The sequence below is a fragment of the Artemia franciscana genome, chromosome 1 (genome assembly GCF_032884065.1).
Source record: "Artemia franciscana chromosome 1, ASM3288406v1, whole genome shotgun sequence".
In the NCBI taxonomy this organism is placed as follows: domain Eukaryota; kingdom Metazoa; phylum Arthropoda; class Branchiopoda; order Anostraca; family Artemiidae; genus Artemia; species Artemia franciscana.
In genome coordinates, this window is record NC_088863.1 from 41,412,693 (window position 1) to 41,429,607 (window position 16,915).

The 16,915-nt window shown below is 33.5% G+C and overlaps 1 protein-coding gene across 2 annotated transcripts in view; it reads left to right on the top strand.

The window, feature by feature from the left end:
• The first annotated feature begins 8,073 nt into the window (after window positions 1-8,073).
• The window catches only part of LOC136029730 (alpha-taxilin-like), a 44,364-nt gene continuing 35,522 nt past the window's right edge, over window positions 8,074-16,915 (top strand). Inside the window, exons 1-2 of one of the 2 annotated variants that reach the window (XM_065708238.1) lie at window positions 8,074-8,225; window positions 14,921-15,067. In XM_065708238.1, the coding sequence (XP_065564310.1) occupies window positions 8,169-8,225; window positions 14,921-15,067 (204 nt within the window). In that variant the 5' untranslated portion in view covers window positions 8,074-8,168. Of the gene's footprint in view, window positions 8,226-8,506; window positions 8,555-14,920; window positions 15,068-16,915 lie in introns of those variants that run through there. The other variant, XM_065708244.1, reaches the window with a different exon arrangement.

Below are 16,915 nucleotides of genomic sequence, written 5' to 3' on the forward strand. Positions count from 1 at the left end.
GGAAGGGACAAGTTCGAATATATTATGGGGATACCAATCTGTTAGTGTCAAAAGTTAAGACTGAAAATTTATTAGACGATTCGGAAGATAGTATACACATTTGGTCCCGAATGGACTACACCAAATGGACGAGTCCATTTACCCGGAACTAGTAAAGCACCAGGCCCCAAATAAGTTGTTTTTAAAATCCGAGACTTTGAGTGACCTGATATACCACGGTGTGCTTGCAGGTCCGAAGGTGTACTGTATGCAAAAACACATTAAGAATATCAAAAAGTCTGCGAGGGGATGCCTTTATACTATATAAAGGAGAATTTCAATATGAGTGTTTATAGAAATTGTTTAGAGAATAATCTAGTTCCAAGAGCGAAGGTCAATGCAATTCGCTCTTTAAAGTTTAAAAACTATAAGGTTTGAATAAAAAAAACATTATTTCGACAGTATCGGACATAGTTTATGTATGCGCGGACGGTTAGAAAGTGCCTACTCACGGTCATTATCTCACTTCAGATCGAAATGTTTATGTAGAGAATAGACGGTGTCTCGTTCTGGAGAAAGTTCAATAGTTGGTGGGATGAGGGCCCATTTTTTCTCAACCTCTTCCTCGGCAGTGTCCAGCTCAGCAATGTGTTTGTTTTTCATTTATTTTATATATTCATATTTACTTATTTTTGCGCGAACCGGAATCGTTGTTTTAAAATGTGTATAACATTATGATATTGTTTTATGTGCTATCAACCAACCCTGGCAGCGCCTTCCGACCAACGTTTTTTCCGCCGAACCCTCCAGCCCAGCCCGACCCCCACCCGGTGGCATACCGAAGAGTTTTTTATTGCCTATGCAAATATATTCAAGTTTCAATTTTATGTTGTCTTTTTATGAAAATCGTAGTTTATTTAATTATATTTTAATGAAATGTATTTTATTTTTTGACAATTTACTTTACCGATGGAGGTTAAATTTTGTCGGTTGTATTTTGAGATTAGAAGAATATATATTAATTTAGAACACCATTCAGATCATTTCTCTGCGGACCATCAATGTCTGGTAAAACAACACTTTTAACGAATGCAATACAAAATTGTGGAAAAAATTCTGAGAAAACCCGATTATTGATATGGTGTGTACACAGATATACTCGCTCCTTGTCCGTCCCAATCAATTCAGAGCATCTCTCTATAAATTATCCCAAGATGTTCCAATTCCTTTAATTCTTTCTTTATGATATTCTTTCACCCCAGACGAGGACGGCCTTCTGTTTGTTTAGCCCTAGACTCTTGGCCAAACTGGACAATCTTCGGCGAACTGTCAGTCTTTATCCACAAAATTTGCCCTAACGATCTCAACCTGTATTTCCTTTTAGCCCTAGAAAGCAGGATTGAACCACACTTTTTACTCTTATAGTATTTCAAACAGTCTTCTTTTTAAAATACTATCAGTCAGCGGGGCACCATAAACAATCCGTTGGCGATTTAACTGGAAACCGTCTAGTAAATCTTCATCTGCTTTTCTGAGCGCCCATTCTTCAAAGCCATATTTGACCAATTTCTTCACTGTACCTTCCAATATTCTAAATTTGGTTTGCAAACTTATCTTCCTCTTCTTCCAAACTTTTTTTATTGCGAAAAAACACCCTGTGCCTTGGCTATTCTAATTTCAACGTCTCCACTGCTCCCATCGTCTTCACTAATAATACTAACAAGGTAACTGAAGCTGCCCGCGTGATCAATCTTTTCGTTACAATTTATGAGTTCTGCTGCTTTGACAATTGAAAAATTAAGATCTAGTGGAAATTACATCAATTTTCTCATCCCTCATACAATCCCAAATCAACGACATATTGCTACGGATACGTGTAACTGCACTGATTCATCATTTATTAATAGTGAATTTCCTTCAAAACTATATTTGGCTCTTGTAAAAAGTGCTTCTTTACTTTCATCTCCTGTATGTAAGGTAAATGGAATTGCACTGTACAATTTATTCTTTGATAAATCCTACAAGAACTTAAATGATATGACAATGCAATCTCTAGATCTAGATTCGCAACTATTTGAAAATATTATAACCGAAGAAACGCTTGCAAAATCTCACGTTATCATTGTATTGGATTTGTCCGGCATTCAAGATATGACTATTGTTCAAACGGGAACTGTATGCTTAGAGTGTACCTTTGCTGAACCATTGGAAAATAGTGTTACATTAATCTTGCTAAATCAATCTGAAACCTAATGCTAAATCTGCCCCTAATGGCAGTGTTCTATTAGACTTGGCACCTTGAATATAAATTAAATAATCAATATATTCAATTTGGATCCTCGCATGTCCAAACACAAATTCTATTGCATATCCTCGGATTTTCTTGACCATATTCAAAACGTTAACAATACCCTTGTCATTGTTAATAGTAGCAGTTTAATAATAGTAGTTTATTCAGCATATTCAAAAAATCTAATAACTATGTCTTTGAGGACTAAATCCGTCTTTCCCATTATTTGAAACCATCAAGTATTCATGGTAGCTTAGAAAATGATTCTAATTTATTTATTGATAAGTGGTGCAAGAACGAGAATAAAACTAAAGACAGTTTTCAAAGTTGGAAGAATTTAATTATTAGTAGAATACGAAATAAAATATATGCTAACTTAAAAACAGTAACATTAAATCGATATTTTTTAATGCTAGGATAAAATAAGCAATTGCTAATCTGCAGAATGAATTTTTAATTGTACCGGTTGATAAAGCTAATAAAAATTTTGCCATCATTTGTCAGAAGATGTACTGTGATGTCTTAACAAGGGAGTTAGGTACGACCTATGTCTATGAAAAGGTAAAATTAGAAATTGAAAATTAAATTGAAAAAAAAACAGAAGAAATATTGTTTAAAAAATCTAATATTAGAATTAATGATAATGATAAAAGTTCCCTTTCCTATAATTAACTGTAAAATTTCATAAGAATCCCCCTAAGCCACGGTTTATTGCCGAAGCAGCAAGATGTCCAACTCGAATTGTTGCCACTGACCACTCTTTCATTATAAAGGAAACTATAAATAAATTCAAGACCTATTGTTCTGGTATAAAAAAATTTTAGAGCTATAATCCTTACTTGAGTGTTAACAATTCACTGCAGGTGATCTCTTTAACAATGGTTTTGGCTAAATGAATCGAGTGTTTCGATTTTGTGACAATGTATACTAATCTATCACATAATGTAGTGTTAGGAAACTTAATAACCGTCATTAAGAAATTGTTCCTTTTATCTATTAAGAGGTTCTTAAAAATCGACACTTTTAATGAAAAAGCCAGATGGATAAACTGCTTTTTACACTACAATGAGTTCGAGATGTTATAGCTTAGACATTGTTTTCCCCCCATTTTTAGCTGACTTGTTTTTAAGGCAACTCGAATATAAATATATGATGGATAAGAATAATCCAAATAATTTAAACATGCTTTGTCAAATACTAAAAGATAATTAGATGATATTTTGGTTTTAAATTGTTTGGAATTTATTGATATTTTTAAAAATATTAATCCATCACAGCTGACTCTTGAACCTAGTCATGGCACCGGTCTAGAAGATCATTTTTTAGATTTGAACATTAATATTTCTGATAATGACAAAATGGGTTTTAAAATGTATAATAAAACGGACGATTTTGATTTTGAAGTGATTAATCTCCCTTCCCTCGAAAGTAATATATACTCAAACATCACACACTCAGCATGTTACTAACAATTACTTAGATATGCAATGATTTGTAGTAGTTATATTGATTTTAAAAATAGATGTAAAATTTTAAGCCAAAAATTGATTTTAAGAAGTTTCTCTGCAAATAAATTAACTTGGGAATTTGAAAAATCTAGTTTTCATTATAATGAACTTTTAAGTAAATACCGAAAGAATGATCTTAAAATAATTTGTGAAATTTTTGGTTGATTTAGATTCCTTGCCACTGAGAATGGTGGGTCCCTGATCTTTGACAGTGGATTACCGGCTGAGTTTGCATATGTTGTATTCTCAAAAGGTCTAATTTGCATTCATTTCCTTGAATTTTATTTATGTTACATTTACATCGATAGAGAAGATTTGAAAATAATGTAAAAATGTTTTACCAATAGTTCAGTATTAATATTCAATGTGGATAGTTATGATCATTCAGGCTAACATAAATACACGAGGGCCAAAACTAAGGTAAGATAAGTTAGTTCTGGAGTTATTTGATTGTTTCATATTTTTTTTTAATAGGCATATATTTTGGGGGCGATACTTAGCACGGGGATACCATTGGTAATTTTTAGTAGGAACGCCACTTGCATGGGTAGAGAATGTAACGCACCGAAACCAAATAGTCAAGTGTGTATTCTCCTAATGAGCCCTTGTGTTGGATGGTCACCTTTGGATTACTTGTCTTATTTATTGTTTTAATATTCGGTATATGACGACTTATACTTACTTCCAACACGACTGCCTGTCCATGGATTATTCTTTGCGGTTAATCGTGAGTGGGTATGCTGTTTGACCTATGTAAATGGATGGATGAATAGGGTTCAGGCCTCGTTCAAGTAGTGATCTATATTAATTACTAAGCTAGGAAAACAGTCTTCAACTCTCTTCCTGTCTTTCATTTTTGTTTATATGGCTTAAAAAAATGTTCAATATTATCTATTATTTATTATTTATTAAATTCTATATGATTTTTATTATTTAATATTTATTATTTATTCTTATTTTTATAATTTATATTTTTTATGTTTGGTTCTTTGATGTGCGTTTATTTCTGTGTTTGTGCTGTTGCATTGGTGATTTTTTTATTTTATGTGGGCGTTCGTCCCCTCCTATGTGCTTCGCTCTTTACGCTAAAGTATTTTTAGTAATTTCAAAAGAGTTATTTGTTCTAATTAAATGGCCTTTGTGATTCAGGGGTGATTCTTATAGAAATGGAGCAAAGTTCAAGGTTCAGTGCAAAGAGTGAGGTATTGACGAGGGGGTGAACCCCCTCATATAAGAAATATGAATATAAAAATTTAAGTTTATTGCGGAGGTTAATTTGTAAGTTCCGTATATTTGTTACTAATAAAAAACGATCTTAAAATAAAATTAAAAGCTCTAGTGGACTTTCTAAAAAAACAGAAAAAAAATATAGGGCAACTAGGCCCCCTTCCTGCCCATTTTTCTCAAAATCCTCCGGTCAAAACTTTGGGAAAGCCATTGAGCCAAAAAAAAAAAATTAATTGGCAAATTTTGTTTAAATGCTCATCTACGATGAGCCAAAATTAAAACCTGCAATAACTCAATAACATTCAGAAATTAAATAGAAAAAAAAACAAGTTTGTTCAATTGAAAGTAAGGAGCAACATTAAAACTTCGAACGAAAGAAGTGTTAACGAATATGAGGGTTTCGTCCCCATCTCATTTTCTCGCTCTCTACACTAAACTATTTTTGGTAATTTGAAAAGACCTATCTATTCGAATTAAACGGCCTTTATGATTCAGGGGTCATTCTTAAAGAGTTGGAACAAATTAAAACTTTAGTGTAGAGAGCGAGGTATTGACAAAGGGGCGAACCCCTTATGTACATAATAAAAATATACGAATATAGAATTTGGTTATGTAAAATTATTTTGTAAGCTAAATATATTTATTACTGATAAAAATGTTCGTAAATAAAATGAAAAATTCTAGTGGCCTTTTAAGGGACCAAAACAAGTAGCGGGCAACTAGAACCCCTCCCCTATCCTTTTTTCTCAAAACCGTCTGATCAAAACTTTGAGAAAGCCATTTAGCCAAAAAAGCAAAATTAATATGCAAATTTCGTTTTAATAATTCATGTGTGTTGAGCCAAAATCAAAACCTGCATTAATTCAAAAAACGTCCAGAAATTAAATAAAATAAAGTTTCTTTTAACTGAGAGTAAAGAGCGACATTAAAACTTAAAACGAACAGAAATTATTCTGTACATGAAAGGACTGTCTTCTCCTTAATGCCCCAGTCTACATGCTTAAGTTTGACTCATTCTCACAATTTTACTTTTTAAAACAATAAAACACTTTAGCGTAAAGAGCGGGGACAACAGTTTCATATTCGGAATAATATCTGTTTGTTTTAAGTTTCAATGCTGACCCTTACTTTCAGTTAACAAAAACTTTTTTTTAAATTAAATATCTTCGTTTAGTCAATAGTACCCTTCTGATTCCTATTATAAAATTCGCATGTTTCAATTTGCTAATTTGAAGCAATTTGGCACACAAAATTCTAATATGAAGAATCACTTTCTGTAAGAGCCAAATAAAAGTCAATAGGTTTGTAACCATAGTAAGCTGTATCTTTACAGTGATGTCGTAGAAACCAGACTCTTATATTGTTCCAGCATTTAAAGAGTAGACCAGGTTCTTCTTCCCAAAACAGTTTAAAACCACGACGATACCAGTCTCTCAAAAATAAACTGAAATCACGTTTAGGGTTTTTTGCAGTCATGCCAGGGTAAGTATTTTCCATTGACCACATTTATCATAGTGACAATTGGAGTATAGGAAACTTCTAATCTGAGAGTCACAAAACTCTTCAAAACAGGAATTACTGCCTTTAATTTGCACTGCTTACCCTCTATGCAATTAGCATGGATTGCATAATCTACACTTTTCATTATAGTCATAAAAAAGTACGATTCTCACAGGATCACCAGCTACCCAATGTTTACAAGCATAATGGACATGTGTAAAACATTTTACCTTACCTTAATCCATCTGAGAGCTTTAAGGTCTTCAAGACCTGTAGTGCTCTTGAGTCGATGACTGCCAGTCAAACCTCCACTGCTTCTTCTCCCACTTTTTGTCAAGTTGGTCTTTGAAGGACTGGATGGAGGGGCACTGACAGTTGAATCTTTCAGTTTATTCCAATGATTTATGACTCTCCTCGAAAAGAATGTTTGGCGAGTTTTAGATCGGGAGCTTGACTTTGGTAGCTTCTTGGAGTGTCTTCTTATGTTGTGCTGGCTGTTATTGAGATTGCCGGCAAAGATTGCTGACTTTTCGTTCTGTAGCTTATAAGTAAGCATCATATCGCTGCGAAAGGGTCGGTAAACCAGAGTGGGTAGTTCGAGGTAATTGAGGCGGTCCTTATATGAGGCTGATACTAGACTTCTTATGCATTTTATTGCTCGTCTCAGCACGTTTTCGATGAGCCTCACATATTGTTGATAAGAAGGACCAGCAAGACACATGCCAAAATCGAAATGAGGTCTGACGAGAGCCTTATATAATTTTATAAATATAGATACCTGTCTGCTGTTCATGGTTCGTTTTAATAGTCCAAGATTGGAGCTTGCACGGGAAACAACATGCTGGCCATGGCTGTGAATTTTAAGTTTATCATCAATAATGACACCTAGATCTCTTTCTTCTGTTCTGTTCTTTAGTTGCTCTCTTACTTTGGTGGTCGGGTTGTAGATCGTGTAGTTCGCCATTGGGCTATTGGGTCCAAGGTGTAATACACAGTACTTTCCTACATCAAATTGGAGAAGCCCATGTTGACTGTTCTAATGTAGCCCATGTTGACTGTCTCATATCCAAAGAAATTGACTATGGAAAGTTTAATTCTTCTAGGGGGAGAAGTGACGTCACAAAATATGTTTAGACATGATTTTCCTAATTATTTCTTGTCACCTCGCCAAAAAAGCCGTCTATGTAGCAATCAAAAGCAAATCCACTATATTATTTTGTTTTGTTTCAGTTAATATATCAATAAATTTAGTAAATGCATCCTGGCCACTATGTAAAAGTTGCATACAATAGTCTAATTCTGGAGACTCATTTCTCATTAAACTATTTAGCATTCTTTGAGAAAATGTTTTCCTTTGTTTTCCTTTGAAATGCTTGATATAGAAAAGTGTCGTCTAGATTCAAACATTTGTCCAGAGACACTAGATTCCTTATGATATTTTGTTTCTCAAATCCAGTCATTTTTATAAATCATTTTTATTTGTTTCTCAAATCCAGTGCTATATATATATAGTTCAGCTGGCCCCGAAAAGCAATTTTCCTGTGAAAAGTCACACTTTGGGGGGTCGAACACAACGTAATATGTTTACAGAATGGCAACACTGAAAGATTGTCTTCGAAGGTGATAGGTCTAATATTTAAAGAAGTAAAAGAGTTTAGCTCATTATGGAAGATCCAAACGTTGTTGCTGTAAATCCTCTAGCAACTATGGAAGATCCCCAGGTAAATTTTGGCTAGGCTAATCAAAAGGCTTTACATTGCCTCATAAACTTAAAAAATTCACTAAATGAGAGCAGCTCTTTTGAGGAAGTAGCCTACTATTAAGCAAAACGAGCAATAGGTATAAGCCTTGAATTAGAGCCATTCAACTCCAACTTTATTAATATTAAATAATCCACACATGTTTCTCTTTTAACATCCCCACAAAAGGCTCCATGGCCTGTGAACATCTGGAAAAAAACATAACAATCATATCCATCAATATTTATAATACAAGGTAAGGGGAATAAACATGTAGAGGAAAAAAATAACAGAAACAAAAACTGAAAAATGTAAATAGTTAGCCTATATCAAACCCTTTTTTTAATTATTTCCACTCAATTGGACTGGCAAATATATAATATTATTAGCCTATATTTATATATAAAAAGAGAAAGAAAGAAGAAACTAACCCAAATTACTCCATTAATCTTTTGAAGACCCTACATGCATATATAGGACTAAAATCTGACCTCATGGTTAGAGTTCTAACAACCAGTAAAACTTCAGAGTTACAAGTTCCATGAGGATTTACACTAACTTGGGGTTTTAATAAATTCAAAAAACCAGAGTGAAGTTGACCATAAAGATATTTATAAACAAAAAAAAGCACAAGATAGGAAATACTATGAAGAGAACCTAAGGAGAGAATTTGTTGACATAATGTTTTGTATCTGAAACAACTGATGGGCCTTTTAATGAAGAAGAGAGAGTGGTTTTAACAGGGATGAGAAAGTACTCATCCAAACAATAGAAGAGTAATTTATGTACAGCTGTATGAGAATTATAAAGAAGCTTTAAAATACATCCCGGAAAAATATAACTTAGCTTACATATCATACCTAAGTTCCTTGACACTTATAATCAGGGAAGGTTGATATGATATATAAATGAAAGATTCTCATCAACAAGGAATCCTAGAAACCTAGAAAACATATTTTGTGATCTAGAAATAATACCTTTGGAACTTAGAATAATAGACAATTTGCTTAAAACCACTCATAAGCTCTGTTTATCAGTATTTAAAGCTTTATTATCAAATTAATTTGATCCTGCTCAGCACAAACAAGCATACTATCATCAGCAAATGCAAATAAATCAATATTTGGTTCAATATATATTGAATTAGGATACTGCAACTCATCTGGGTAACATATGTTATAACAAATAGACCTTGGAACATTTCTCATAGCCCAATACATGTCATTGGCATATACAATGTGAAGCAAAGGAGCAAGAATAGACCCTTGGTAATTCAAAAGTCTACTTGAGCCTTAATATCAGACCCTGGATCAAAAGAAATAAACTGGCCATGAAGATAAGATTACAACCATTCTAATTCTAATGGTTCTTCCCAAACATCAAAATATGAAGATTTTGTAAGAAGAATTAAGTGAGATAAACTATCAAAACCTTTTCTCTCATTCAAAAAAGTTGCCACTACAATTTTCTACAAGTCTAAAGCATTATTCACAAAATTGAGAAGGCCAATACAAGCCTGTTCAGTAGAATGTTTGGACAAAAGCTTAATTAATGCTCATGAAAAATTTTTGCCAAATGAGAATGGCCCAAATATGTTGTAAAATCACTATAAAATCTTGACTCAGGTACAGAATTAGCTGTCAAACAGCCAATTGAAGCAAAAACAATGCAAGTCCCTGATTTATTTCTTTTTTTTTATCAATATCCTTTCCATCTAGCTTGAGCTTTGTTTATAATGATGAAGGTAAATGACCAGGCTTAACAGCATAATAAATAATCATCCATGTTTTTTTTTTTATAGCTTTCATGCACTCTGAAAATGTTCTATTATAATAATCTGTTTTAACCCTATGTGTTGCTGACTTAAATATATTTTAATACTCTTTTTAATGATGATGTTGTCCAGGAGTGGAATGGTTCTTGTAAATTTTCCAAAGATAAGCTTTTTGCTTAGCATACTTTACTAATCCAGGAGTCAAACACAGACACAATGGGGCTCACCTCTTTGAATCATTTTTCTTCTGGTCATTGAGAAGGAAACTTATGAAAAAACAATTCTTAGCCTACTTCATAATAGGCAATGCTGAAAAATAATATGTCTAGTTAACAAATGTTGAAAGCCATCCATTATATTCTCCTCCAAACCATTCTAATTTGCAGAAATATAACCCAATTGTATATTTCCTACATTTCCTGGCTACCACCAGGTGAGAAATGATAATTAGTGTAGTTCAATTATAAAGAAAAAACAGTTAATATGTTTTGTCAGCTATCAAAAGAACTTATATATAATCTTGAGATATTACAATTTTTCAATCATTTTTTATTTCCCAAGTAATATGTCTAATTTTGGTGAGCTTCTTTTTTGTTTTGCCTTATAGTAAACATCAATCCAGCCCTTTTCCTAAATAAAATTCTGCCAACTTGCTTGCCTTCCATTGACTTATTTGACTTGACATAGGTCTCCTACCAGACAGTGCTCAACATATAGAGTGACATCTGCCTCCTTGATCTGCTTCAGTCCAGTGCAAGCACTTGTTCTTCACTGGGTCTAATGTTGCCATTGCCAGGAACTTTGACAGGCTGTCAGACTGTAATTTCTTTGGTCATCCATAAGGTCACTTCCAACCAGCTTTCATAGGGTTAGCCTAAAGATTGTCTTTGCAGGTAACTATAGGGGGATTTGAAATAGATATCCAAACCATCATAAGGTACACTTGGATACCCTCCCCCCTTCAAAAAGAGAATTGATAGCCCTCACTGTCATACTATCCTGGCTTGCTACTTTCCTTTCCTGTGTATATGTAAATTCATTTCACTTGCAGGCAAGTTAGGTATTTTATCCCTTTATATCCACTTACTGTTTTTTAAAAATAGCCAGCTAGTTGGCTACATTTGGGTTGTCTATATATAATTCACTTTGATATTATACAAAGAACATAACTCCCATCTTAAGAGGGTAAAGCAGGAAGAGATATATCTAGCCCCCCCCCTTCCATCATCGTAAAAAATAATATGGAATATAAGATCTAAATTTGTTGCTACTTCAGACCAACTAAACATTTGGATTATATAAACACATTTTCTTTATCATCAGTCCATCCTTCTTCCCAAAGCAAAATTTTGCCAACTTGCTGGTCCCTCCCATTTAAAATGAAAATTGTTAGGTTTCCTTGACAGACACTCTTAGTTTTCTACTTTCCTTTCCTGTTTATACATATATTCAAATCACTAGCTGGCCAGATTGCCATTTTACCCTTTTGCATATGCTTGATTGTTTTTCAATAGTCAACTAGTTAGCTACATTTATGATGTGTACATATAAAGCGGTTTGATAATAGCCATGCTGCACAGTAGCAATAATGGGCTGAAGTGGTTCTTGAACTTACTGATAATTTTCTGTATCTTTGCTTCACTAAAACCAGGTCTGGTGATACCTTTGCAAACTGGGCATTTTCATTCATGGCCCTAATGTCTGGTCATTTTTGTGAGAAGATATACTCTAGTTCATTTATGGCTAGGCTTACACAGCCACTTTTTACAAACATCACAGGTCATAAGCAGTAAACTTGTTTATTCCCTTTTTTGAGCTTTCTTGTTTGTTTTTTTTGGTGCCATGGATAACAGTAATTACTGTCATTCAATTAATTACAGCTAAATTCTGATTTAAATGCTAAGGTAGGCACTATTTATACTAAACTCTTGCACTAGACTCCACCTATGATCAACAAAACTCTAAAAAATTAGGAATTCATAAGGATCACTAATTCAAAATGAAGAAATAATTGTTTTCCATCATGTTTTCTTCTCAGCAATCTCAACTCTAGGCTTATATAATTGTTTCATGTGCCTTTAAATTGAATCAATCCTGACAAAATCAAGAAACAGGAAAACACATGGGAAATATATAGTCTGTATACTAGCAAGTTAGGGGAGGGGGATGTATAGTGTAATTACTTTTGAAATTTGTTAACCACAATTTTTCTGGATAACATGAAGTAAGAATTCTTTTCTTAACATGTTCCCCTTTCAATAGCCCCAATTCTAGGCTTATATCAAGTAATACTAATTGACTGATTAGTCTATGCTATTTAGCAATTTAATTATTATTATTATTTTTTGAAAACCTGTCTTTATAAAAAAAAATAAATAAAACAATGAAGCACTGCAAAGAGAAAAACAAAACAAAAGCAAAATATTGCTATACAACAAATCACAAGGTAACTATAGTTCAAGAAGTTGGCTCCAAGCATGCCTTGAAATGGAGTGGCTTTGTTTCTCCAAGTTTAGCAACAGCTATAGTAGGATCCTCCAAGTTAGTCCCAGACCATTATAATATGTACTAAGTTTCTGTTTATATGATTATCATGTTTGCTTCCATCATTATCCACATTTCAAACCATTTTTAAATAATGGGCCCCTATTTTTTCCAACAATTCTATTAAAAGAAATTGGACAGGATGGTTTTCATGGATCAACTATGCATTAAACCCGTTTTAACAAAGAAAATGTGAAACATCACAGGATACTAAGCAAAAAAGAAATCAAGGCTATTATTTATAACTGTTTGTGGGACATAAGGAGGGAGAGTTCATTATCACAAAATCCACTATCATATTGAAAAATAGCATAAGGAATAAGAAGAAATAGTATATCAGTTTAATGGTTAACAACTTCTAAAGGAGACATGCTCAACAAGTAAAACTAGTACCATTACATTCCTTATTTTATGCTATTTTCATGTATCATGGTCACTTTTCTGACAATATGTCTAACTTCCACACCCTTATGGTCCCACATATAGGCTAGCCATCAAAATCAAAACTGTGTTTGATCAGTTTTAGAATGCAGAAATCAATTTAAACAAAAACTTCTGATATACTTTAAGATTCAATTAATACAGAAGTATATCATTAGTGCTATATGGGACCATCAGGTGAGGTGCATTGTCAAAAAGTTACCATGATATTTGGAAAGAAGAATGAAGTTAAGATTATCTAGTTGAACACACCACTTAATGTATCTTTGCTTGCCTTTTCTGAATATACTGATTGTTTCCACTGTAATTGTACCAGTATCTCCTCCTTAGAAACCCATACAAGGCATTTTAGAAAAGTTATTAGATTGGAAATACTTCAAGCGATCTGGCAACCCTGGGCCATTATTCTTGAGAGAACATGTGTATCAAAACCCTCCCATACCTTAGTTAGGGTGTCTACTCTATCTGTTAACTAAGTGGATTTTGAGGTTGGAACTTGTGAAGTTGTGTTTTCATTGTGCATTATGCAAAATGGAACATCAAAATTTGGAGCAAGGTTGTGCCATTGAATTTTTTGCTAAGCTTGAGGAATCAACAAGTGTGATGTTTGAAAAATTAAAACAGTCCTATGTGGAGTACTCTTTAGCCCAAACTCAAGTTTTTTGTCGACACAAAGGGTTTTTGGGAGGCAGCCCAAATTTTTTATTTTTTTTACAGAGCTATCCTTGAAAGGCCCTAAAAAGAGTCATTTGCATGACACCAGACATTGTAAAGAAATGGCTGCTCCTTCCTGACAATGCTCATGTTGCACTGCCATCTCCATAAGAAAATTTTTAAACTCAAAAGGCATTCCTTTGGTTCCTTATACTCCTTATTCATCTGATCTCAGTCCCTGTAATTTCTTCCTTTTTCATAAACTGAAAAATGTCAAAGGACATCGTTTCAGGACCTTTGAAGTCATCTGAAAAGCTGCATCAGTTATGCTGATTTTCAGTGTATTTGGATGGTCTTAAAAAGACAAATCAAGTGACTCATTTACCTTTATTCGAACTATTTCTTTTATTCCTAAAGTGTATGGTAAATGCTAAGTTGTTTTGTTACCTAGCTAGGTAGCAAATGGACAAGCCATTGAATGTGTCTTTATGTTCTTTCCAAATATACAAATTGTTGTCTTTTGAGATTTTGCAAATCTTATTTTGAGCCCTTAAAGTGACACCATTGACTAGTATTGAGTTTTGTACATTATTTCACTTGGTGGATGCTTCTTCTTGTGTTCTTCCCAAATATACTTTTTGATTCCTTTCCAAATTAGGTAACAGTATAGAGATGCAATTCTTCTACCCAACTGATATCGATTCTTTTGCTAGCATAATGCTTTGAATAGACCAAGGATACAGCTACTTGTCAACACATAAATACAATGTTAACTAGCCAAAAAATCATAGGAATCTATATTATTTAGGGCTATATCTGGGAGCATTAGCATTGGAGGAGGGGGGTATATTGCCAGAGTAGTAACTAATGTTTTTGGAAAGAGTATCCAATAGGAAATGAAGTGATACCATTCTGTTGTTATTATACTGTTTCTTTAAAATAAGCTTAAAGAGTCTATATGCATATATAGATCTTAAAGAGGGGCTGTCTATATATCCAAAGGGGGCAGGCAGGGGGTGAAGTAAAGCAATACTGTTTTAATATTGAGATAAGTAAGTATTTATGATTATTTCAAGGTATTTTACAGAATTTCTGGTAGCCATTTTGTAATTGGGAGCAAGGTGTCTCTTTAAGGGTCTCTTTTGTGGCTCCAAATCAAATTTACCAATGCAGCAATTTATTGAAATATTGAAAGTGTTGCTGTTTACTTGTCATTCATTTCCTTGAATTATTTGATAGTTGCTTGATGTAGCTTTTATTCTAGACAGTTGTAAAGAGCCGACCTAGAAGAAAGGATATGAAGAGTGTTGAACAGCTGCTGAAAGATCTAGGTGCTGCCACACCAGAGAAGAAAATTGAAGTTCTCTCTACAAAATTAGCACAGTCACTTGAAGAATGTAAAAATACTCAAGTTGGTGATTTCTCCTTGTCTATTCTTAAACTTCTAATACTGAAAATAGAATCATTACTTCACACCTCTTTGGAAATCTCCCAGCAAAAATAAGTATTTTCCCTCTGCCTAACCTGCTCTATGATGTCTTGTATGCCACCAAGTTACTCTTTAATGGATCTCATTTTGGCAGAAAACTTTGTTAATAAGCTGTCTTGTTTTTTCGCCTAATTGTAAAACTTTACCCTCCTGTTCTTTTAATTAAACAGTGAAAAAAAACTAACTTTTTGACATGTCATCAGGTTCATCAAGCATGGATGAGTTATTTTTTTGCACCAATATTCTTCTAAGACCCTCACTGAAAATTTTTGGAGGTTTGCCTTCAGGCGGACTATCTGAATTCCCTCCAAGATTCCAGATTTATCTATTTGCTCCAGTGAAATTAAAGCAATTGTGCTCAGTTTCATAATACTTCTGTTTAATCTATGTTTCTGTTCGATCTGTGGTGAGGGGATTTGCCAAGTGGTATTTTTGAATGTCAACAGGACATGCCCTTGCAATAATGGAAATTAGCATCGACCACCTTCTTTAAAGCTTCAATATATACTAGGAAATTTGCTTTAAAAGTTCCTTAGAACATAAAGTCAGCTGTATGGACAAGTAAGTTAGCAATAACAAAATAGATAATATTATTTTGAAACTACTTTTCAAAAACTTGTTTTATTTTAGAATTTAGAGTGTCCTACGTTTTGGTATGGATTAAATAAAGAGTAATGTCTCTTGTGTAAATTGGTTTTATTCTATGCTTATTATGGAAAATGGATGATTGTACATAATTGGGAGAATGCTTGTTTTTTTTCTTTGCAAATATTGAGCTCTTGTTTGCTTTTTATTTGACAAAGTACATTGGTGAACACTCAACCATATTTTGTTTCCTGTGAGCATAACTTTTTGCTCTAAATAGTATCAGCAACAAATTTCAAAGTTGCTCTTTCAACCAGAATTGTTAATAATCTAAAAGAATATATATTTATGCATCAGGTATTATAAAAAGCAACCAGCCCCAAAAATAAAGCTACTACATTGTATAAGTAGCCTATTCAAAACAGAGGCTTCATAGATAGTGGATAGAAAGGTAGATAGTGAAAAAATAATGAAATTAAACTATGTTACTACTACTACCATTGATAATACTTGTCCTACTAATATTGCCCCTGCAATTGTGATTACTACCACATCTATAAGTGCTGACACTGTTACTTAAAAATATTTTTGCTACATTTGGTGATAGAAATGCTAGATTTTGCTAAAACAAAACATTAAATGCTTTTAAGTTTTTAAATTCTTTATATAAGATAAACACAAAAACTTCTAGCTTTGAAAAAATCATCCACAAAGATAAGAGGGTTTCATAGCAATTGAATCCTCATGTAACTGAACCCATGTAAACGAACCCTTGTGCAACTGAATCCCATTCAGCTGAACTCTCATGCAACTTAACCGCCGTTAAACTGAACCATGTGCAATTGAATTCTGTAAAACTGAACCCTTGTGCATCTCAAACCCTGCTTCACTGAACTCTCATAACTCTTCACCCATTTAACTGAACCCCAATGCAAATCCGCTCTCTCAACTTAAAATCAATGCAACTCAACTCCCTTTAGTCTACCCTCATTCAACTCAGTCTATGTGCAATTCAACCCTTTTAAGATTCAAGCCTCATTTGTTTCGACCAAAATTCAACTTAACTTCCATGCTATTCAACCCTCATTTAGCTCAATCCTCGTTCAACTCAAATCCCTTTTAACCCAAATCTGTCTGACTCGACTCCCTTAGAATCAACTGCATTCAGCTCAACCCTCTTGAAAT